We start from the raw sequence: 24,763 nt of genomic DNA on the forward strand, positions 1-24,763 counted from the left end.
TCAAATGACGTTTTTCTCTTTCAATATTATATTTTCGTACTAGAGTTTGAACAATTTAGTAACAGACGCAGTGTTTTCGTTGTCCTCTCATCAGCATATATTATTTCTACCGTATAATGCTAAAAGAACGCATTATACTTCTGCTCCTTTTTCTAGAGTATCTATTTCTGGTTATATTTCATCGGTGGTGTGCGTGGCTTCATTCCTATTACTTTTGGAAGCCAGATTTCAATAATGTTTATGCTTTATTGCTTTCGATTGAAATTTTCTTTGTATTTATGAATTTTTTTTGCCTCCGGGTGTAATATTGGATAGCAATTTTGGGTTACCATTCATATGTTTGCATACCGAAAATTGAATCTTTGGGTAAAATTTTCATTTTTTCAAATAAATGTGTCTTCTTCTCAATGTTGCCAATCAAGAAACACCTGAAAACATGTACAACTATGTTTTCAGATGTGTCCATGAAATTGACGTGTTAAAAGAGTTTTTGCCATTACTCCAAAGCTGCAGTCTGAACGGATGTGACATTATTTCTGTGTTATTTTTAACAAATTTTGCTTTCACGGACGGTGTCTAACAAATTATTCGATGTTTCCGGGTTTATCAGTTTACGCATTGCAGCAAGTTAGATCACTTTGACCGTTGCCGCATCGCCTTTAATAATGTCTGTCTCAGTAGCAAACGAAACGTCAGGAATAGAAACCTGCAGACCATGACGACTAATAAATCCGGAAACATCGGACATTATTTTGCTGAAATTAATTTTTAAAAAATTAACTGAATATCATAATTATAAATGATATTTTTTAATTGTAGTAAATTTTTTATAGAAGTGACATCTATGTGATTGTTGACTGAACAAATAAATATATGCCTTATACAGTAAAATTGTTTTTTTAATTCCTCAATTTGGAAAAAAATCGTAGTCGCATCCATTCCAAATAATTCAAGTATAATTAAAATTGTGATATTTTCTAAACCTAAAAGACATTGATTTGACGGTCGAGTATAATTAAAACGGGATTTCATTTTGAGAACATAATGGATAGCAGAACTTCTAAATTTAAATTGAAGGGGTTATATTTTCAGGAGTGATTCATTTTTTGGGATTAAAGGGATTTCTGAGTTTCCAATAACTGCTGCTGAACAAACTACTCATAATTGTCTCAAATGTTGAAATTTGAGGACAAATGAATAGCTGATCTTTTAGAAGGAACAATTATATCAAGAAGTAATTCACAAAGATTTGATGTCTGTCGAGAATAATACTCAGTAGATGGAACCAGTTTCAAATCGCAACAGTAATATCAGTTAAAAATAATAAAGTTACTTTTAGTGAAACGTTGAAAACTCCCGTTAGTCAGGAAAGCTATTGATTCGCTGTAGACAACCCCTTCCGATATAGAAGGCCCCCGACACTCTCTCGAATGAGGCCCTCATCCTCATGTGAACTCCGTTTATAGATGAATAATATCTTCATCCATCTCACCCCAGCCAGGTAGGGGTAAACCGCGAAGGGCGGCACTGATGTCTGAGGACATTCATGCCGCCATCACCAATCAGTTATGACCCATTTGTCTCTCTGACAAAAGCCAGTCTAAAGGTAGGGGAGCTAGGCTCCAGCCTGAATGAGATCAAGATGACGAACATGAGAACTCCATTTATATACCTCTTCAACACTCCAAAACTGTTTTATTCTTTAGAGAATAATTCCCCCCTCTACTGTTACTATCTCAATGTCCGAAGAGGATTTGATAATTTTTTCACTAATGACACATATATGAAAATAGAGATCAGACCTAAAAATTATGTCACTTTTTTGAATATGATTTGAGTCGGTCAAAAATGTTACTTCAATGATTTTTGTGAATACTTGATAGATGGCGTTGTTTCCAAATTGTCATTTTTGTCTCAGTTTGGAAAGATTTATTAGACTAGTTTAGATGGGAAGGTGGGAGGGATATTTAAGCAATCACTCATAAGACAAACTATCTTGGATGTTGAAAAATCTTAGAGAAGACTTTAGTAACAATATAAAATAGTATCTTTTAAATATTGACGAAAATAGACAATATCACCCCTCCTACTTAGTTTCTTCGATGACCGAAAATAAATAAAGTATATTTTATACTCCTTTACTGAGATATTAGATGGGGAAAGAAAGCGGCGCCATCTGTGGTAAATTTTAGAAATTTGGAATCAGATCTGAAATGTATCACACTTTTTCGAAAGAAAACAATATTTCATTCAACAATAAACAATTTTGAAGATTTTTCTTCGAACTGTATCGTAGTCTGATATCAACACAGATGAAAAGGTGTCCTTCTAGAAAGTATAATATATACTAAGATGTCTTCAATGTTTTTGAAGAAATTGATAACCACTTTCGAAGGTCCTAAATTTGATCTACAAACCTATTAACAAATTGATTTGAATTAATTAAATGGGATAAAATAATGTCGACACATCAGCAAAAATGTCCTCACGTTAGAGTATGTTAATGGAAAATTTTTAAAACACTTTCACATGGAAAATAGATTACGAATTATAATTATTAAATACACTCATATGCTCCACCCGAGGTTGAAAGCCCTGACATACTATAATCCTCTCATTGTTACCACAGTATTACATTACTGTAATTTTACTGTGTGTAGTAGCTAAAAGTTCTTTACCTTGAGTTGTTCTCAACCTGCTGTTTAGCGCTCCTGCAAGATCGATATTCCTATTTGATTCGTGGAAAGTCATAATTTAAAATTTATGACTGAGAATGAAGTTGTGATCTGGATCTAGAGCCATCTATTATCGATTATATCGATAATAGATGGCTCGAAGTTTTGCTTGCAATTCATCTAAAGACTGCAAGACACTATTATTTATAATATCAGTACTGGAATCAGCAGTAGAAAGTTGGCAACACTGATTCTATGTGTAATGAATAGCAGGGTTATTACACTGTAGTAATCCTTATGATGTACTGTTTGGAACCTTTGGTGTAGTAATGAATATTACTGGAGTTTTTTCCCAACACCAAATCGTTATTTTCAACACTTCGACACGTGTTTCGATCACCAAGAGATCATCTTCAAGAGGAAGATAAAACTAGTTTTATTTTACTTTTGAAGAAGATAAAACTAGTTTTATCTTCCTCTTGAAGATGATCACTTGGTGATCGAAACACGTGTTGAGGTGTTGAAAATAATGATTTGATGTTGGAAAAAAACTCCGGTAATATTCATGTAGTAATCCTGATGAATACTCTCTGATTTTCTGATCGAAGAATACCACAAATACTAAATTGTAGTAAATACTACATTGTTTCAACCAACACAAACGCACCAATGTTTCGAATGGACCAATAGATGAATATCGGATCAATGGGTAGACTCATCGTTGAACTTAAGAACTCGTCTTATGATTTGTGGAACGAGAGCACTACTGACCTGTGTCATTGGATTTTTTTCCCGATTAATCGAATCTTCTTTCAAAGAAAAACCCTAAAATAAGAAGAAGAACGGAAGAACCCGACGCTTTGAGTTGCTAACCTATAAATTTGTAAGAATTAGAGATAATTCCTAAAATAAATTAAGTCAAATATACTCAGCGATTTTTAAATACCATTGAACATGGCTCTAGCAAAACCAAAATCAGAGATGTCTTCGGAGGAGCTCCAGGCTCGCGAAGAGGAGGAATTCAACACTGGGCCACTTTCAGTTCTAACCCAGTCGGTGAAAAACAATACTCAGGTACTAATTAATTGCAGAAATAACAAGAAATTGTTAGGCCGAGTGAAAGCGTTTGATCGTCACTGCAATATGGTGTTGGAAAACGTGAAGGAAATGTGGACAGAATTACCCCGACCAGGTAAAGGCAGAAAGAAGGCAAAACCAGTGAACAAGGATCGATTCATTTCTAAAATGTTCTTGAGGGGCGATGCAGTTATTATAGTGGTGAGGAACCCACTTGCTACGGCGAACTGATATGTACCTCCTGTGAAATATTCTAGGAATAATTTAATTTTGTAAGTTACTTATAGTGAAGACTTTGAATAAAGCAATGTTTCCATAGTATCAATTTTAATTTCAAATTCTCCAACTCTGAAGGACAATTTCAACAATACAAAAGGCTTAAGTGAAGCTTAGCAGACTGGATATGACAATGAAAGTCATATACAGTTAACTATGATCTGCCTTATGCAGTTCTAATCTTGAGTAGAGAGGATGGGATCATGTGGGAAGATGAAATACTAGGAGCTGATCCACTGATAAGTAAAAAACACCTTTAAGTTCTGGTGCAGCTGTATTCAGTTGCAGACCCAGATGATAAATATCAACCTATGTGTCCTTACTTCAGGCAGAAGTCTGTGCCATTGATTTGTGTGAAGACATTGATGAAAAGCGACCTGAATAGCCAACCAGCTCTAGCATCACTTGGCTCTCAATAAACATCATCAAAAATATTATCTAACTTACAAAAAACTTCCTCATTAGGATGACTTGATAAATTGTCTCTGGCCTGTGTTCCTGGCCACACTGGCCTGGAAAATAATGAGGCTGCTTACTTGAAATGAAGGATGCTGTGAGTAGCTTCATCTGACCAGAACCTGTCATTGACATCACTTTAGGTTTTGTCAAACAAACACAATAGGTGGACTGCAAGAAAAGTGTCAGGAAAAATCTACCGGGATCCTCTCACCTAATCTATTTATAGTTAAAAAAAATCAATAGGACACTGTTGAATTTAAATAAAACAATGTTTCAAAAATCCATTTCAATTTGAAATTTTCCTGCTCTAAAGTTCAGATAAATTTAAAATATTTTAATAATACAGTTATATTGGAATTTCAATTTCTTAGTTATACCCTTTTTAAAGAATCTTTCAGATGAATAATTCAATTTTTTATTTATAAGTAACTTGGAAGTATAGAGCACCATATCACATTTTACAGGATAACTGTGAAGACAATTTTCCCACACCAAACGATCATATTACTAACTCAGGTACTGATTAATTGCGAAGCGTGCTTTGAGAGAAAGTATTTTTGTTCTAATATGGGAAAAATGTTTTTAATAGATTCCAAGAAGATTCAAGAAGAACCATATAAGATGATATGTAACATGCTGTTACCACGTTGAATATTGGCAAATATGTTTTTACATTTACTCTATTCTTTTTTATGTGGCATTCAATATTTTTATAAATTTTAATTTCTACTTTGTGTATGGGCTGAACTCTTGCTTACTAATTGTAATCAAAAGCAAAAGGTTTGTCATTATTGTTCTTGTATATCACTGATTAGTGGTCGATATAATAATGCCATTTTGTTTTAAAATGGACATAGTGTCTGTCCATTACCTCAACGGTACAGATGAACTATCTGTCTGTTTAAAAAAATCTGTTATTTCTTCAAACAGCTGTCGCCCCCCTACGAACGACAACTCTCAAAATTTGAAACTTTTGCGACTAACGAGGTCTTGCCTTTTAACATGTGATTCCTAACACAGTGTTTACTTTTAATTTTTTAGCTTTACATTATTGTAACAATTACTTCCACCGAACCCATTAAACACCCTCAATTCACTTTCTTCTATGCCATATTTTATACTCACCAGTTTCAAGAGAAATTATGATTCCACATTCCTCAAAATTTCAAAACAGTCAATCAAAACACTGAATGGTGACGAAAAAACGGGAGTGTTTAAAATGTAAACACCAAAAATACATACATTTTCTATCAGTCCATAACTTTCACGAATTTTAGTAATGGATTCAAAGAGATTTTCAGAGAGACTTTCCACTGGAAGGTTTGCACATGAGTAATAATGCAAAAATGACCATTAGTTATAAATATTCAGTGATAAATCACAATAGAATGACTAATAGTGCTTATTGAAATGGCATACTGTAGACCACCATACAGCAGTATATGGCACGAATACTATGATTCAAAAGTATCACCAATTTTACCGCAATCATTAGTTAGTGGAGAGATGTACGCTCTCTTTTGTAAAGATGAAATTTTATTCAAGTATTGTTATCTAACACAAATAATTAAATGGTATATTATTTACTTGAAATATCAAAACTATTACATATAATATTATTATTATTACATTGTGTGTGAATTTTACCTCAAATATTTTTCATTAACTACTAAAATCATTTAGATATAACATGATATTAAACAATATCCTTGCTCTCCCCTAAGCAAATATCATCTCATCTCTCCTCCGTTTTGGAGCATTAGGTTTGACTTGGCATTCGGAGTGGTTCATCAATTCTGGAGGACAAGTTGAAACTGGGGAAGACAACAGCATCTGTTTCAGATCGTAGAACAGAGGGGAGTCATCCTGTGTGCAGAAGCTGACTGCAATACCAGTCTTACCAGCACGTCCAGTCCTACCAATACGATGAGTGTAATCTGAAAGACAATTCAGAACATTGTAAAAAGTACTTATATTTTCAAATAGAGATATTGTTTGAAGATGATAAAATATAAATAATTGTAAATTCTTTATGACTCAATCAAAGTAACTTCGCTAAGCAATGTTATATGTATTTAGTCAACTAATGGTAACCAAATATGTTTCAAATGACTAATCCGCAAATCCATGTGAAGGAACTTACATTTAAATAAAATGAATTTACACGTATTTGAAGCCGAAACTGTAGAACATTACTCATGTCATCTGACAAATGGAAGCACCGAAATGGAAGGGAAAAATCTGCTCCATCACAATGACAGTTCATACAAGTCATCCACACGACTTTATTTTGATCCCAGCCTCAAAAATTTCAATTATTGAGAAGGAGGTATTTCTAAGAGATCAATTTTACTTTGAAAGAAGGAAATTTGCAACGAAAGGAAGGAAAAAATACCAATTAAAACTTCACGAGCATATGCAGGAAAGTTTCTTTCAGATAGAAACCAAACTGAAAATATGTCAAAAACAACTTTTTTGATTGTGAATATTGAATTACAAAAAAATATTTTTTCATATGCAAATAATATCCCAAACACTCTTAATGCAATAAATATGTATATACATTCACAGGAAAACTACACAACATAATATAATAAAGAATATTGATATACAATTTCACTTTCAAGCACAGCTCTCAACCTCTAGAGATCTTTCTTTAGAATTTGTGAGATTTTACTGTTTCAATTTCGTTACAAATGTTTGGTATTATTTAATTAGTTTACCTTGAGGAATCCTCAAACTATTCTCCAAGATTGTGAATAAGCCTTTCTACCAAAAATTTCTTTGCCGCCTTTTGAAATTCAACAAAGGAATTCTATTTTGTAGAGTTTTAGACTTGTCTATTATATGTTGTTCATATGCTTATAATTAATATTGTTTCTAAGATATATAATGATCTGCAGTTAATATTTTATGGAATTTAAATAGCGGTTTAGGGGACTCATATTTATTAATAATAATAATGATAATAACAATAATAATAATAATAATACTTTACACATATATCTCACAGCACATTTTTGAAATGATAAAATGCTGGTGAATATATAGCTTCTGCAACATACCCAAAAAGTAATTCCATGCCTCAAGTGTGTTTCACATAAAGAATGGTAGTGGCTAACTCTAATTCTACTGAATAAATTGATGGATGTAGCCGTTACTACGTGGTAGGAGATCATGATGAAAAGAGAAATGAAAATTTCTATGTTTTTACCACTTTTATTTATTTAAAAGCGGTAAAAAACAAACTAATTCTATTGATATCATTTCAACTCACAGTAATCCGAAGACAACTTTTTTCAGACTTGTTGAATAAATATCCATCAGATTTGATTTTGTTCCCAATATGTAATACTAATAACTTTGTACAGTTTTTGTTTTCTATTATTTCTGAATTGATTGTGAAACTTTGCAAAGTACACTTGAAAATCATTGTTTTTTTTAGTATTAAAGGAAAGACGATTTGAAACACATCAGTTGAATACTTTTTTCATATCAGTACAGTTGTGTCATCAGTAAATGAAATAAATCTACCCAACGTATTGATCATATAATTAACATAAATTAAGAAGATACCGAACCCAAAACCGAGCCCTATGAGACCCCCACATTGACATTTTTCTATTCTTGAATTTACATTAGTTCTCACTATTGACTTTGATTCAATAGTAAATATATTATTCAAAAATTTGTTGATAAACCTATTCGATAGTTAATAATTGCAAGGAGTCAAGCAAGCAAAGCAAATCAAAATATATTTCAACAAGAACAAAATCTGCTCTCGAATTGTTTTGTCTGCTACTGCGACAGACATTATCAATAGTGAATGGGTTTACTGTGAGGACAAAGGTTATATTTCAAACTCTCAGTAAACCGTTGTCGACGTCAAACAAAATTTGAGCTGGAAGGCTGTGGTTGAATGGAACCTGAACTACCAAACGTTTCGTCTGCTATTGCTGCAGACATCACCAGTGGAATATGCGATAACTGAGAGGAAGAATGTTATAGATTGAATGTCGTCATTGCTGAGACTTTGAGATATAACCTTCGTTACCTAACAAACCCCTTGTTCTAACTATCCATCTGAAACTCCCATTTATCAACTTACCCTCGATTGTCTTAGCCATGTCATAGTTGATAACCATCGTCACATCTTTAATATCGATACCTCTTCCGGCTACGTCTGTAGCTACCAGGATATCCTTTGTTCCACCTTTTAGACTCGCTAGAGCATATTCTCGTTGCTCTTGCCCTTTGCCACCATGCAAAGTACAAGCATTGTAACCCAGCTTCTCCAGACCTTTTGCCAACACGTCAGCTCCTTTCTTCTGATTGACGAAAATGATAACAGGTGGATCCACACCTAAAGATTACAAAAGAAATGTTTTTGAAAATACTCAAAGTTCAATTGAATAAAACCCAATAGTTCTCTCAGAACAAACCTCTTGATAGATATTCCATGAGCTTGCGTCTCTTGTCATTTTCTCCCATAATGTGGACTATCTGTTCCACCCTTTCTACTGGTTTACCGATAGAACCGATGTAGACAACTGCAGGTCGCCGGAGATATGATCTGGCAAGTCTTTCCACGGCCGGGGGCATAGTAGCGGTAAACATCACTGTTTGTCTGTATTTCTTCTTGCTGTTATAGTTGGCCAAAAGGATTCTGAAGTAATGAGAAGAACGAGTATTAGGAAAACAAATGACATTCAAAATAGGTTTTTTGTTAATATTTTCATCAAACCTTCCTGACAGATCTTGAATAAAAAGAAAACTGTAAGATATATTCAAAAATATGAAATCTATGTAGACCTCTAATATGATGTCATCTGAATATAAAATTTCACAATGTTCGGATATATTATAAGAAATTTCTCAACTTGAACGTGGCACATTATTATCATCTGGAAAATTTGAAATATATTCTATCTACCCAAGAAGTTGATAATAGAAACAATGACACTTACTTGCTATCCTCTGCTTCTTCTGAGTCTGGCTTTAGGTTTGATACAGGCATATACTCTAAAATCTTCTGCACATCTGGCTCGAATCCCAAATCGATCATTCTATCAGCTTCATCAAGTACAATATACGTGCACTGATTCAACACAAGATATCGATTTTCTAACACGTCTATGAGACGACCAGGTGTAGCAATGACAATTTCGCATCCCATACGAAGCCTGAAAATTGTTTTGCATGACATTTCTCATCAAAATAAACATATTCTAATACATACCTGAATCCCTGTTCCTCTCTACTGAGACCTCCTACAACTACCACGGTCCTAATCCCCAGAGGCTGCCCAAATTTAACAGTCTCTTCTTCAATCTGTTGGGCCAATTCACGTGTGGGTGCCAGAATAATAGCATAAGGACCCTGATCAGCATCTTCGTTTCTTTCGATTTTAGGCAAACTCTGAATCCAAGACAATAGAGGAAACAGAAAGGCCAGAGTTTTACCGGAACCCGTTTCTGCCACACCAATGATGTCACGATTTTGCATGCCAATGGGTATGGCTTGCCTTTGAATGGGGGTGGGTTCTTTGTAGCCAACTTTTTCCACAATCTCAAGAAGTTCCTTCTGTATGCCAGATTCTTTCCAGTTACGAATTGGTTCCGGAATTTTACCACCTGAAAAATGTAGAGAGCACGGAGTACAAATTCAAAACTCAGTATATACAATAAATGAAGCGAATACCTTTTATTGTAATATTATAGTCCTCCCTGAATATTCTCCAATCTCTCTCCGTCATCTCTGTCAATTCTTTCTCTGTCCAGTGTCTGTCATCCCAAAGTTGCTTCTCTTCACGTCTCCTCACTTTTTTCAATCTCACTTTTTCTTGTGCTTTCTCTGCTTCTGTCCTTCGTTTCTCCAGCAATTCTCCATAGAACTTACTTTGATCCCTCTTCTGGGCTTTTATATCGATTCCAGCTAGATTACCTCTACCATAAAATTGTACCTACAAACCCAAGAGTATTGAAGAGTATATTCGCCTAGAAAATAGAAATTCCATGATATTCACTAATGAAAAAATATACTCTTCAACGTTCAATAGTAAGTGGCCTTATTGTGGAATATAATGAAATTATGTTGCTCTTGCCAATATGTGTTTCCTTATGAAAGCCTTTTTGAAAAAGTCACTCCTGGAGTAAAAAATAAAAATATAATGTTATTGCTTATTAGCTCATACAATTTGTAAGAGAAAACATAAAAGAGGCTCTCAAAGTATTATTTGAATAGAACTAGCCGATAATTGATGAAAATCCATATTAAAAAACTAATCAACACAGTTTATTGTATGATTTTCATTATAAAAGGGTTTTACAAAAACCGTGACACGTGTTTCGCTATACAAGTTTATGCTTGAGGAAGCTATTGTATAGTTTCTTAAACTATTGTTCTGAAATGATTTTTAAACTGAGACAAATAAGATCATTATTGAACTCCTCAGTCAACACAAAAATCATTTAAATAATGCCAAAAACGAATGATGGGTGAAATATGAACGGTGAAATTGCATATGAATGGAATAACATTAAGACCAGAAAAAAATTTTATGATGCAAACCTACCTGATGTTTTTCTTTATACAAGTTATTATAATCCAGCGAAGTGTCCTCCCCAGCATCCCAATCGAAAACAAACTTCCTGTCATTGAGCCTCCTTACTCTACGCTTCTTCTTCACAAGCCCCAAATACCTCTCTTTGATAGCGTCCTGCTCCTTTTCCTTGTCCTTATCTTTCTGTTTTTCTTCTTCCCTATCTCTATCTCGAGGCCTTCTATATTCTCTATCATCTTTCTTCATTTCCTCCACTCGACTAACTTGCATTGACTCTACAATTTGGTGAATATTTGTTTAAACAGAATCTTGAAGCTGAAGTCAAAAATTGGTTTTTTGGTTTACTTCTGGTAACAAAAACTTGTAAAATTATATTTTCTCTCCAAAATAGCTTTTCGTCACTAGGTACTTCCTCTATTTTCCAAGCAAATTATTTAAATTCTACAAAATTATATCCATTTCCAGTAAATAGATCATCAGTATTTATAAATCCAAATTACACTTTCACAAGGGACTTTTTCGTTGGTTCTTTAGCAATATAACAAAAATAAACTAGAAATGAATGTGATGTGGTCAAATTATTAATAATCTATAAAGCCACTGTATGTACTTATTGTACACACACAATGTACTTGGTACTTGGGTTAAGTATAGTTGAAATAACATCCTTAATGTCATTAAAAATTTGACTTCCATAATTGATGTAGTATTTTAAGTAAAAGTAGACCGAACTGACAAATTGCATTTATTTGCGGAAATGAACAAACAGGTACATTCTTCTAAGACAAAGTTATGTAAAATTTCCGAAATTTCACAAACATGTTTTTCAATACTAGACTTTCATTTTTTTCTGATTTTGCCAACAAATACTCATATTAGCAATTAGGACACTATCAATTAAAGCATGATTCTAAAAAGAAATATTTCATTGATGTGAAAGTGTTTTATTTTTTGAAAGCATTTGAAATGGGTGGGTGGGTAATAGTATCAACTTCTGAAAGGTTGTATCTCCAAAAAATTAGAGACTAACTGACTGATAATAAATAGATCATGATTTATTTTCGATTTATTTGCATGACTGTGATATTCTAAACCTTTTCGGCAGATGCCAGTCTACTAATCAGTTTTAGGCAATAAATAACCTTCAATGCGCTGATAAACTGAATGTTTTACTATCACCAATTGGTACTTATTTCAACTCTAATAGAATTAAACATAATACAACTATAACTGAGACAATGATAATAACTATACATTATAAACATAAAAGTATCAATATATATCAATTCAATCTCTTAAAAGATGAAAATAGAAATGAGTTCTATAACAAATTCAAGTACTTTTTTATGATGGATAAATTCTTATCATTCAATGACATTTCTTCTATATGAGTAAAACAATCTCCAAAAAATTATTTCTTTTCTAGAACATCTCCATTCTCATCAACATATTCTGAAATAACTGTATACAACACAATTATCAAGCCAAATTTCGATTATTGTGGTAGCTTACTCTACTCATTTGATTTGACCAAACTCTCATCACCACAGAAATTACACAATCGTGTTATGAGAATAATATTACAATGTTATAGATCAACCAGCATTTTGACAATGCCTATATACTTTAGAATGGTTATCAGTGAATAACAGACTCCAGTTATTGTTTTTCCGAAGACAGATAATTAGAAATTAAAGTAGTAGATGAATTTCTACTTTTTGATGAGTATTTATTGATATATTTGAACAATGTATTATTAATGTATACATTAGATTGTATTCTACTGAAATAAAGATCGTTATTGTTATTGAAAAATAATAGCGTAGATTATCAAATGAACATCATCTGCTATAGCTCTCGTGAAAATAATCTGAAACTCCCTCTCCCCACAACCAATCTAGTTACGACTATTTTATCCTCAACAGTAGTCAAATCAAAGGGAAAAGCTACATATCCAGAAATAAAACAAACTACTGAGGGGAAAAGACCTATTACAGTTTATCTGAATTTTATGTGTTTTTCAGTCTCTTGTTTCTATCTTTATATTACATAGATTTGAAACTGTTCATTCATAACGCTTTTGTTTCATAAGTTTTCCATTTATAGACCTACAAGAATCAAGATGATAAGTTGAAATGAATATTTACCTATAATTTTCCTTTCCTCCTCTTGCTGTTTTCTCTGTCGCTCTACTTCTTCCTGGCGACGTTTAAGAGCCTCAGCAGCCCGCTGTTCTTTCGTTAAAAACACTGGCTTACTCTTCGCAGCTTCTTCTGCTTTCTTCTTTGCAAGCAGCTCTTCCAACGACAAAGGTTCTTTCTTAGCAACTTCCTGTTTGCAGTTGACATCTTTGTTGTCCACTTTGACATCTTCGGCCTCTTCTGTTACCTCCTTCTTTGTATCTTTGAGTTTCTTGTCTTTCTCATCATATTTTTCCCTATCGTTTCGAGGATGTTTATCTCTTTCGGTCTTTTCTGGTTTGTCGTATTTGCTGGAATGGGCTTCGTACTTGTCTCTTTCTCTAGACCGGGAACGATGTCTTTTATGCCGGTCCTGGCGTTCTTTACTTCTAGATCGAGATTTCTTACGTTTACTTCTGTCTTTATCCCGTTCCCTGCTACGGGATCTTCGTTTCTTATCACCGGCCATATCTAAAATTAGAATTCGATGTTATTTCTTTGACGAACAAAAACTAAATGTACAATTGTATGCATGTACTTACGAATTTACTGAATGAAAAAAAACATTTCTTTTGTCTTAACCAAACTTTATGTACATTTCTAGGTTTTTCGAGATGTTCCAAGAGTAACCAGAAATATGATTTGGTCAGTTTGGTGAAATCACCACTATTGTGGTACCACTGAAAAAGCGTTTAGATTTTTTTAACACAAAGTCAAAATACTAACCAATAATTTTGTTGAATTCACAGTGGCAATTGACGAATTTGAAATATTTGAACGGGTAATTGTTAAGTAATTAAAATAAACATTTCAATGATTCTGATAGGAATTTTTTTTAGCGTTGAACAGTTCCGGTTATCACTAACTAACTAATTTAAACCATGTAAACAACAAACTTTATAGGTTAAAACTGGTTTATTTGGACAATTATCAATGAAAAACAAATGAAAACTCCAGTAAACCTTTGAGTTACAGATAAATATTAACTTTTGGTGAAATTTTGTACTCTTGTTTGTCAGCACATCACTGTCTTCCGAAAGAAATTCATGACTCAATCTTATTGAGTTCTTCTTTACGCTGCATTTAAAAAAGAAAATTATAAATTACAATTCTATTGCAGAAAAATACTTCATCAATGGTATATTAGAGGTTTTATGATGCCAGATGATACCACAAATGTTATTGCTATTCAGATAGAATCGAGCGTTCGTTAAATATATTTCGCTGTGTTGCCACTGTGACTACGTAGTATCGAATCTGCATCTGCTCCCTCGGCTTCAGATTTTTAAAATCGAGCATACCTAATAAACAATGATACATTCATTACTCAGGTAACAGCGGCAGTAATTCAAGTTAGTAGCGGTTGATGATAAGTGGTTATTTTTGGAACATTAAGTCGATCACATTTTTTAAGGCCTCGGTCTTCTCAAGTCAACACTTTCTGCTGGATTTTAGTTCTCTGTATTTTTTTTTTCACTCTACAGCTATGTCTTCGCCCTGAGGAAAATCATAGAAGCTTGTTTTCTTCATAGTTCTTTCTGTGGTTTCGATATATAAGCACTTATTTTCCTAGTATTGACCTTCACAGTCTGCACAGAACAGTAAACACGAAGTTTGACAGATGACAATTTTAAGGCTGATTATCATCAACCTAGAAATTTCGTCGAAATAATTAATGAGGTCTTTGAACACTCAAAAGCAATCTCACAGATGAGACTTAGAAAGTTTTGCACGAGTCTACTCTGAAAAATCAGCTGTACAACTATTTTGAATTGTCGACCAAGCGTCTTCATTCCTTTCAGGTTGGAGCCCAGCTCCTTTACCTTTTTAGCTGATTTTTGTCGAAGAAGGACAAATAGGTCGAACTGCGAACACAAGTACTCGTAGCCACAGCATAGATTACCTATGCTGTGTCGTATCGGACAATTGACAGCCAATAGGAATTCACCAAATTTATCGGTTAGGACAAATTTTGAAAATTTATTGGATGGATATGACGTCACCGATGTATTGTGATAACGCGCAAATTTTAAAAATCAACATTAAATTCATCGGTGGACTGTGATAACAGATGAATAAATAAACGGACTGTAAAATGTTTTAAGAAAATGATAGATGAAATTTGTTCAGTGCTTTTGATAGTAACAATGATTATAATGCACACATTGCCTGGAATTGAGGTTTTCTTTAATAAATTGACAACTGAATTGAGAGATACACAAATTAATGTATCACAATTAAGATGCATAGAAATACCATGGTGTAATCACTTGAATCCCTCCCAACTTAGAATGTTTTGATGTAAGCACTCGATCTACGGCAGTCTTGATTCTTCATAAAATAAAGAGATCAAACGTACTTCAGCATTTTATTTACATAGGCGCCACACCCATAGCAATGTTTACATTTGGAAACTATTGTTGTTCCATTTATCCACATGTGAACAAAGTTGGGGAAATCTCATTTCTTGCGTAGAGTTTTTACAAAACAAAAAGTGAATCGGTTTAAACACCGATACATCTTCATCGCAATTATAAGAAGCCGAAGAACATTCTGATGAGGAAAGTTTTAGACGATATGGATTATTTAGAGTTGTCCTAAGTTAAATTGAATTCCAATTTCATTATAATTGTCAGAAATTTATTATAATTATAATCGAGTAAGTACCTGATTGGGTAATATCAATTGTGATTACGTGGGGTTTATAAATATAAGAGTGAAGAATGAACTTTTAGTATGTTTCACTACGAAAAAGCTACTGTATCAGCGAAACATGTCGTGATTTTTTTTTAAATAAAGTTTGTGAAGATCAAGTTGTAAGGTGTAGGTGTTGTGATATATTAGTTTTTATTTATTTATACATATGTACAAAACATTATTAGCAACAATGTTTTTCATGTGATAGATATCTGTATGAATTATACTGTGGAATGTTTATTAAAAATAATATATCCCTGTGTCACATAATATTATAGAAATGACAAAAAACAAATAACATTAATCTAGGATTAGGTTGAAATTATATTTGAACTGTAAGCTCCTATTATCACAAAGTTATAGTATTTAAAATGATGTTTCTTTTTCTGGACGAATCTGATGTACAACTGGTTTTGTCTACAATTCGATGGAGTAACCGATGAATTTATGAATGGTTCGATGTAAATCAATGTACGAGCAGTTGATTTCAAAATCTTGCCCTTAAAAGCTGGTGAAGAAATAAACAATGCTATTGAATTCTAATTACAACGGTGAGTTGACCAGTAAAAAAAGAAACAAGATTGAACTAGTCTAAAGAAGCTATATGACGGAATCCGCCGATACTTGATGTAAATCCATAATGTATTCAAGAAACACTTTGTGAGATTTTCAATAAACAGTTTTACAAAAATCAACACGTGTTTCACTATACAATAGCTTCTTCAGGCGTGTCTATAGACACGACTAAACTTTTTATAATGTTCAATCTCAATAACTATATTCATTGTTGTATTTTGTTGGAGGGCAGTCAGTGGCGATAGTATTATGAAAAATCATATCAAGGTCAAAATGAGTTTTGTGCATATTTGAAAAAAAGCCAGTTCCTATACAAACCTTTTTATTAATCAATTAAGGTTATATTCCAAAGACTAATGAAAACATACTTTGTCAAACGAGAGGTTCAAATATCAACTGTAATCGTTCATTTAATATATACAAATTCAATTCAATATATAAGCCTAAAAGAAAATACAACTGAAAATGTGTATAAACATTAGCACAATCTCAGCCAAACATAAAAAATCACTACTCCAAAAATCAACAATCACAAAGTAAAAACTTATATATTGCATTTTAGCCTTAATTAAAATAAACACTTCCTCCATTATCCGATTTACTGTAATAAATCAACAAAATCAAGTAATTGTCAGCTGACTAAGAAACCAGGATTTCTTTTTTAAGCAAACATCAACCATTTGACACTTGCAATAATTAATCCAACAATTCACTGTAGGTCACATCAAATCAATAAAATATATATCACGGAAGAATATCACTAAGAACAGGGCATATCCTCTGAAAGCGTAACTGAATAAATATCAAAATGTGGCCAAACAACTTCAGAAGGCACACCCCGCTAAAAAAATAATTTGGATTAAACATAAATAATAATATTTAAAGTAATTAATAGCGATATATGATATATAAGTTACTCTCATTAAAAATTATTTCTTAAAGTCGAAAAAATTCACTTCCAATGAACTAGCGAGTTCAAAATTCAATTCAGAATGAAAAGCGGAAAATATAGGTAAAATTGTAAAAATACTTTTCTCTACATCAAGTCATGCCATAGTAAGCAATAAAAACCTGAGACAGGAAACAGTGAGAAAAACTGGGTTTACAGGTGAAGACTAGAAATAGCTCAAAATTGAAGTGATGAAGTCAGCTTTAAAAACAAAACCGATCATTCTTTGGTGGGATAATTGATTTTTTTTCAATATAAAATATAAATATCAAAATATTGCCTTTCTAAATTACAACGAATATAGGCAGGATTGAAGCAGTGGCCTGATTTTATATTTCTTTATTGGCTATCATAATTTCTGTTATAAGAGTAAATGTCATTTGTACACCATTGTAAGAGGGGACCATTGCGGCAATTGATTGTGTAACACTTAAGAAAAACAAAGAAAATGTTAAAAAGACGAAAACATTCATTAATTACTCAATAAAAATTCTATCAAAATGTTTATTGTGAAAGTATCGTTAGTGAAAAAATCCGTTATTTGTAGCCGAAAGAGAAACACTTTTCATATCAAATAACTCCTTTTTCAGTCTTTTGGACATATTACTTTCTTATGTATAGCAATCTAAAGTAAATATTATAATGGATTTTTCGGGTAACTGCTGTCAAAATTTTTTGTTATTAATTGGTTACTTTCTGACTAGACCATCAATTTCAAATCATGGTGACATATGGCCCCCCACCAAATTGCCATCGACAGAATATAAAACCTTATATGCATTGGAACTAGTTAACATCAATCTGTCAAATAATTCAAAATATTATGTCTCCACTGGTTGGTGCCATTGAATTATTTCAGAACTTTATACTTTATAAAAACAAAGAAAAAAGCACTTCCCACAACAATAATGAAGAAATTGTAGGGCTAAAACAACAATTGTAAGCCACTATTTCATTCCTCACACGTAATACCAGTTTTATTTTTAATAGCCGGGAAAAAATCATCCACCAGTCCTACCAAAACAAAACTTCCCTCTAACGAGCTACCGTCTATGACAATACTACCAACTGCCCGATATTGGTGCCATAGATGAGGCCTTGGCCAGATGTAGGTAGCCAACGGATACAGTTTATCCTACTGTCATGGTTTTGTTCCAGCTCTCTGACAACCGGCAAACGGTCGCCCGGTTCTTCCTTCTGATCGATTTTGAACACCCTAGCCATGATCCAACGTTCGCTGGGTACAACGCGAGCTGCAAGACCGACGACTAGGTGTCTGCTGAGGGGGGACAGCGAAACCGAAACGGCGTTTTGCTCGAAGCTAATCGTGTAAAGACATTGGCCGAGCGTCTCCCATCTTAAACTGTACACTCCTGAGAAATTAAGAACATGATTCATAAAAATATAATCAATCAGAATAAGCGTGATTGTCATAAGAAGGATTTTATTATCAATGAAATCCTAATGATCTATTTCAATATGAGGACTGTTTTAAATGTGTTACCCTTTTTTATTTATTTTTATATTCGCCAATACTTATGAATTCATTTTGTGACATTCTATAAATGTGCAACTGAATATAATGTAGCCAAATAAACTATTAATTTATTTATTATTCAGTACACAGAAAGACCCCTCTTTAAAAATTACAATTATCTTACAATGTAGATAATAACTTCTGAATATAAATATAAAACTACATTAACTTAAACTAAAGAAAGTTTGGTGAAAAAACAGTAGATAGATGCAGATATTTATTGAATGGTGAATAGCGAAGAATGATAGATGAAATGCAAGAGATGTAATGGAATATAAGTGATCAAAGAAAAAACAAACCCGACTGTATGGTTGAAGATAGTGATTTATTGAAAGATTTTAGGTTTACACCAGTGAAGCAATGATCACAGGTCTCAATTTCATTGCCATGTTGCCATGAAATGCAAGAGATGTAATGGAATATAAGTGATCAAAGAAAAAACAAACCCGACTGTATGGTTGAAGATAGTGATTTATTGAAAGATTTTAGGTTTACACCAGTGAAGCAATGATCACAGGTCTCAATTTCATTGCCATGTTGCACGAGTCCTGTTAAAGTTGTAATACACATGGTTACAGCAATGATACGGAACTACAAATAGAGCATTATCACTTGTTTGGACGCCATATATTTTGAAATTAATTGCTTGTAGCAGCTGATAACAGCAAATAATATATCACTTTCAATTTAAGCATATAATACTATCATACTTCTCGGGACAAATCGATGGTCTCATTTTTGGTTATGCTTGATCAAAGCAAAGCATTCGATCTGGTAAACTTCAAACTATTGCTGAGTAAACTAAAATACATTGGGTTTGAATGCAGTTCTTTAGATTGGGTGAGAAGCTATCTCACAGGAAGGGCTCAACGGGTTATACTGGATAATGATCAATTATGCTCATCTATTCAGGAAACTTCTTCTGGTGTACCACAAGGTAGCATTCTAGGTCATTAATGTTATCTCTTTTCATTTTTGACTTTCCTGCCTCGTTATCCCAGTGCGACGTACATTTATATGCTGATAATTTTCAATTATATCTGTCAAGTCAATCTTATAATATTTACTATGCCATCACCAGGATGAACTTAGATTTAGAAAATACACTTTTATTTTCCAAAAATCATGGCCTTCGAATAAATCCAAATAAAACAGTAGCCCTATGTTTGGGATCTGATCTACAAAGAAATGAAGTTGAAACAAATTTCCATCTTTTTCTTGACAATGAACCGATTGACTGGGTGAATTCAGCAAATAATTTAGGTGTATATATCGATAACACTCTCTCGTTCAACGAGCACATTAAACACATTTACAAAACTTGCTTTTTTAAACTGAAATCCTTATACAAGTTCAAGTTCCAGCTTTCTCAAGAAACAAAACCGAAATTAGATCAATCATTGATTTATCCCCATATTGAGTATTGCTGCTCAGTGTATTACAACTTCTTGCCAGACTATATATAATAAACGCAAACTTCAACGCATACAAAATGCTTGTATGAGATTTGTGTGCTGCATAAACTACTGTGATCATGTAACTCCATATTTATTGAAATTAGATCAACTGAATATTGAGTTTAGAATTCGTTATCTCATATCTGTATTCTTATATAAACTATTGGAAAGCAAAACTCCTAATTACATGTTCAGATTAATTAGTAAGTGATCTGATAATCATTCTATCAATTTAAGAAAAGATACATTTACCATTCCATATCATGTTACCACCAAATTTGAGGGATGTTTTTCTTACTTTGGACCGAACTATCTAAATAATTTATTACCGTATATTCATTTGCCTATATATCAATTCGGAAAAACTTTGAAAATTCATTTCTTGGATGTTCAAAAATGATTGTAATCTTTTATATTATCTCCATAATGGTATTTTTTATATTATTTTTGTGTCTATTGTAACTGTTACTTATAGTCTTACTGTATGCTTATTTTTTTTCTTAATTATGGGACGAGTGGAAGATAGCCTCTGGCTAACCCTTTTCCCTTTGTGTATAAAACTTGTTTTTGCACAATAAACGTTATTATTATTATTATTATTATTAAGTAACTCAAACAATAAGATTAGATATACAATTTTTCAGTTTACCTCCATTGTCTTAATTTATAGCTAATTTAGTATGTGTAGGATATAGAACCCCCTATTCTGAAAACAACACACCTCAGAAATTTATTTTGAATGTGTTTCAAGTTGGTTATGTGTTTATGTGCACTTGTTGAAGAGGATTCTAAACTGTAGAAGCATATTGTGGACATATAAGATCTTCCTGTAGTCTTTCACAATCAGGTCTACTTGTGCTATAGTTTTTATATGTTTCACTGCAATGGGGAATGTTCCTCAATTTGGGTTATTATAGCAAATACAAGTTTAAACAAAATAAAGTTGAGTTTAATTCATGAGTTTTTCAAATTCACTTCGAAAAGTATTCAAATTGATGTTTCAAATGTTGGGTTTTAATTTTTAAATTTGTTTCTAATACACATATTGGCAACAGCGCCTATATCAAATTGAAATAATTTATACGTACCTAGATATTCTAATTTAAAAAAGAAGAATTATCTTTATAAATCAACAATTAAGGCAAAATATAAATTATAGTTCAATACCACCTCCACAAGCCACATAAACATTAGTTGTTTTGTTATTTATTTATATAGAGGAAGATAAATTAGGTGCACAAAATGTCTCGGAACTCGGAACATAAGTAAACAGAACAACACGCCTCTGAAATATGTCATTTTTGTTTGTCTCATACAGGTAACAGATTCATTGTCCTTTATTAGCTATAACTGATGTTGCCAAATGGTGAAATAGAAACGAATCCCTTTAAATGTTGAATGCATTATTTCATTCCTCTTTTTTAAGTATTTAAATATTTTTTTAAAGAAAAAAGTTGAAATGATAAGTTCAAAATGCGTTGTTTTAGAGCTCTTTTATGAAAACTACTTGATTTTCGTCAGGTGGAACATTCCCCATTATGTCCAAACATAAATAATGCAATTTCACAATTCATCCCAAGTTTATTCTCGAGTTTAGTAGCATTGTTCACTAATGGGACAATTTTAACGAAAGTAATGATTCAAATTTTCTTCGATTATTTGATTCTGTTTAACAACTATAAAACTTCTCTATATAGACCATGGGAAAAATCTTTCTTGAGATATGGACTCTTTTTATGGAGTATATCTGCTCAAAATTGTCTAAAGTCTGTTTTTTTCAAAGATTTTTTAACACTATATCCTATGAAATTGATTGGGATCCTTTACAATTTTAACGGAGTTCTCAAATTAGCCCAGAATGAACTATCATGATTTCATTTTCACTGGTGTTCTAAGGCAAATACTACCATTACTTCAAAATTTTCAATACACACAAAAAATATAAATAAAAACTTTTTGAAAGTCAATGAAAAACAATCCCTTCTACTCACCTAACCTATTAGTGACATTCAAATAACCGCCGGAAGGCAAAAGGGTCACCAAAATAGTTCCATCTTTAGCAACATCAACACTAGCATCATTGTGAATCTTGCACTCACTGACCACAACATTTCTCGTAACTGCAACAAAACTAGAGGTCACCTCAAACGTTCTTCACACCAAAAAAAAACTCACCAATCCCTATATTTGGTATGCTCCAATCTGAAATGTCCCAAGCCTGGATCCGGTGATTGGGCGTCACTGTGGTGATCATGTCGCTGTCGTAGATTTGATCTCGTTGCGGATCATCCAGGTCGGCGTCAAAGGGATTCACGCTGGCATAGAGCGGATGCAAAAACCTTGGCCTGTACAATCCCATCTGAGGGTTCGATCTCAACTCCGAAACTCGCTCGGCGAAGCGCTGCCTGTGCGAGTTGAGTCGCTGGGCGAAGGAAGGTGACAAAGGAGGGTCCATTACCTGAGAATGTATATTAGGTCAAGTATTAGGAGCAACTTCACAATACTTTCGGTAATGTAGTGAAAATTGTGAAATAACTGATCTTGTGTCAGTTGTGAAATTCATAAACAGAAAACGAAGTCTGTACCTGATATTCTCGAGTAAGGCATTAATTAGTTCATAGGATTCTTCCAATTTCACGAAAAAATTATGGATAAAAAGAAGTGCTCCAAATGCGAAGGAGAATTTGAATTAACCCAGCTCTTTGCCTGTGATAGTTGCAGAAAAAAATCTGTGCAGTGGTGACCCCTGTGGAAATTGTAACAGGATCAGAAATCAAAAGTCTACAGCTGAAAACATTGTTTATGTGAAGACTGTGAATCAGGATTCTGGAAAGTACCTTCACTGATTACCCAGATGAATGAATTGAAGGCTAATTTTGAAAGATTAGCCAACAATTCATTGTCTTTTCAGAACAAAGGCGCAGATACTGATGAGTCTTCAGAAGAGGTTATATCTGAACTATTAGAGAGACAAAAAAGGAAACGAAATATTATGATAGGAGGACTGAAGGAGTCTCAGGCTAATACTCTTCAGAAACGTGTAGAAGAGGATTTGAATGTAACTAATGAGTTACTTAATGAATTCAACGTTGATATCAGTAATACCAAGGTTTTTAGAGTAGGAAAAAGTATGAGAAATAAACCTAGGCTACTCAAAGTTATTCTCAAATCACGAGAAGATGCTTTGAATATCTTAAAGAACAGCCGGATTAAATTACCAAACCTACGAATATTCAGTGATCAAACAAAGAGGGAATGGGAATACTACATGAAAATGAAGAGTCAGCTGCGAGAAATGGAAAAAAAAGGTGATTTCTCAAAAATAATTAAATATATTAACAATAAACCTACTTTAGTAAATAAAACTATGATGGCTACATCAAAAAACAAGTAAAGCTTCCTAATATACAGTATCATAGTGATATCATTTATTTGAACATTCAGAGTATCTTAGCAAATAGAAACGAGCTTATAGTAAGAATATTATGTTATAATCCTGCTTTAGTGCTTTTAAGTGAAACCCGTACAACTGGAGATATTAATAGCAATACGTTTAATGATGGTATTTATTTCAAAATAAATGGTCAGTCAGTCATTCATAAAAATAATCTAGATATTGCAGAATCATTTAACAATTATTTTATTGATAGCGTACAAGAAATTGCGAACACTATTGATTAATCTGATTCACTTCATGAGAACAATGTTATATCGATTAACAACTCCTTCGAGAAATTCAAAGTGTTGAAGTTAGCAGATCTGTCTAAATTGATCAACGGAGTGGAAATGAAATACAGCAATGAAATACTCAATTGCAAAACTTATTAAAAAAACGTTTGGTGTTATAGGACATGCATTGTTGCATTTTATAAATACATCTTTAAGCACTGGCAGATTCCCAAAGGAGCTCAAGACCAGTGTCCTTGTGCCAATTCAGAAAGTCCCTAACACAAATAAATCCTGGGAATTTAGACCAATCAACACTTTGCTTTGTATTGAAAAAATATTAGAGCTCGCAGTTTATAATCAACTCATTGAATATCTAGAAAATAATGATATTTTACTAAAATATCAGTCAGGTTTCAGAAAACATCATTCATGTGAGTCTGCATTACAAGTCACAATATCAAAATGGAAAGAATCAATAGATAAGGGACATTATATCATAGCCGTATTTTTAGATTTTAAAAGAGCTTTTGAGACAATTGATCGCCACATATTACTAAATAAACTGCAAAGTATTGGTATCAGGGAATCTGTTCTGTTATGGCTGACTGATTATTTATCACAATGCAAACAGGTAACCAAAATAAAGGAT

At 32.9% G+C, this 24,763-nt stretch overlaps 3 protein-coding genes across 5 annotated transcripts in view; 1 reads left to right on the plus strand and 2 right to left on the minus strand.

Moving 5' to 3' along the window:
* The first annotated feature begins 3,490 nt into the window (after nt 1–3,490).
* SmD2 (Small ribonucleoprotein particle protein SmD2) lies at nt 3,491–4,071 on the plus strand. Its single transcript, XM_023155826.2, has one exon. It carries the CDS (start codon nt 3,630–3,632, stop codon nt 3,981–3,983), a length of 354 nt encoding a protein of 117 aa, XP_023011594.1. The 5' UTR covers nt 3,491–3,629; the 3' UTR covers nt 3,984–4,071.
* Nucleotides 4,072–6,005: 1,934 nt separating this feature from the next.
* LOC111501900 (probable ATP-dependent RNA helicase DDX23) lies at nt 6,006–13,912 on the minus strand. 2 transcript variants are annotated; one of them, XM_023155824.2, is made up of 9 exons: nt 13,772–13,912; nt 13,197–13,700; nt 11,062–11,324; nt 10,188–10,449; nt 9,727–10,120; nt 9,455–9,670; nt 8,930–9,153; nt 8,596–8,850; nt 6,006–6,424 (listed from the first exon to the last, which is right to left on the minus strand). In XM_023155824.2, exons 2-9 carry the CDS (start codon nt 13,696–13,698, stop codon nt 6,207–6,209), a joined length of 2,334 nt encoding a protein of 777 aa, XP_023011592.2. In that variant the 5' UTR covers nt 13,699–13,700; nt 13,772–13,912; the 3' UTR covers nt 6,006–6,206. The 2 variants fall into 2 exon arrangements, with proteins under 2 accessions (XP_023011592.2, XP_023011593.2); XM_023155825.2 differs by lacking the exon at nt 13,772–13,912 and having other exon boundaries at nt 13,197–13,765.
* A 2,895-nt stretch (nt 13,913–16,807) lies between these two features.
* LOC111501898 (uncharacterized) overlaps nt 16,808–24,763 on the minus strand; it is a 56,337-nt gene continuing 48,381 nt past the window's right edge. For both annotated transcript variants that reach the window (XM_074184479.1, XM_074184478.1), the window contains exons 21-23: nt 22,621–22,903; nt 22,437–22,565; nt 16,808–18,824 (exon numbers count right to left, since the gene is read on the minus strand). In XM_074184479.1, coding sequence (XP_074040580.1) covers nt 18,502–18,824; nt 22,437–22,565; nt 22,621–22,903 — 735 coding nt within the window. In that variant the 3' untranslated portion in view covers nt 16,808–18,501. The remainder of the gene's footprint in view (nt 18,825–22,436; nt 22,566–22,620; nt 22,904–24,763) is intronic.

This window comes from Leptinotarsa decemlineata, unplaced genomic scaffold (genome assembly GCF_025532065.1).
Source record: "Leptinotarsa decemlineata unplaced genomic scaffold, Ldec_3_MD MMD2_tig00026354_RagTag_RagTag, whole genome shotgun sequence".
In the NCBI taxonomy this organism is placed as follows: Eukaryota; Metazoa; Arthropoda; class Insecta; order Coleoptera; family Chrysomelidae; genus Leptinotarsa; species Leptinotarsa decemlineata.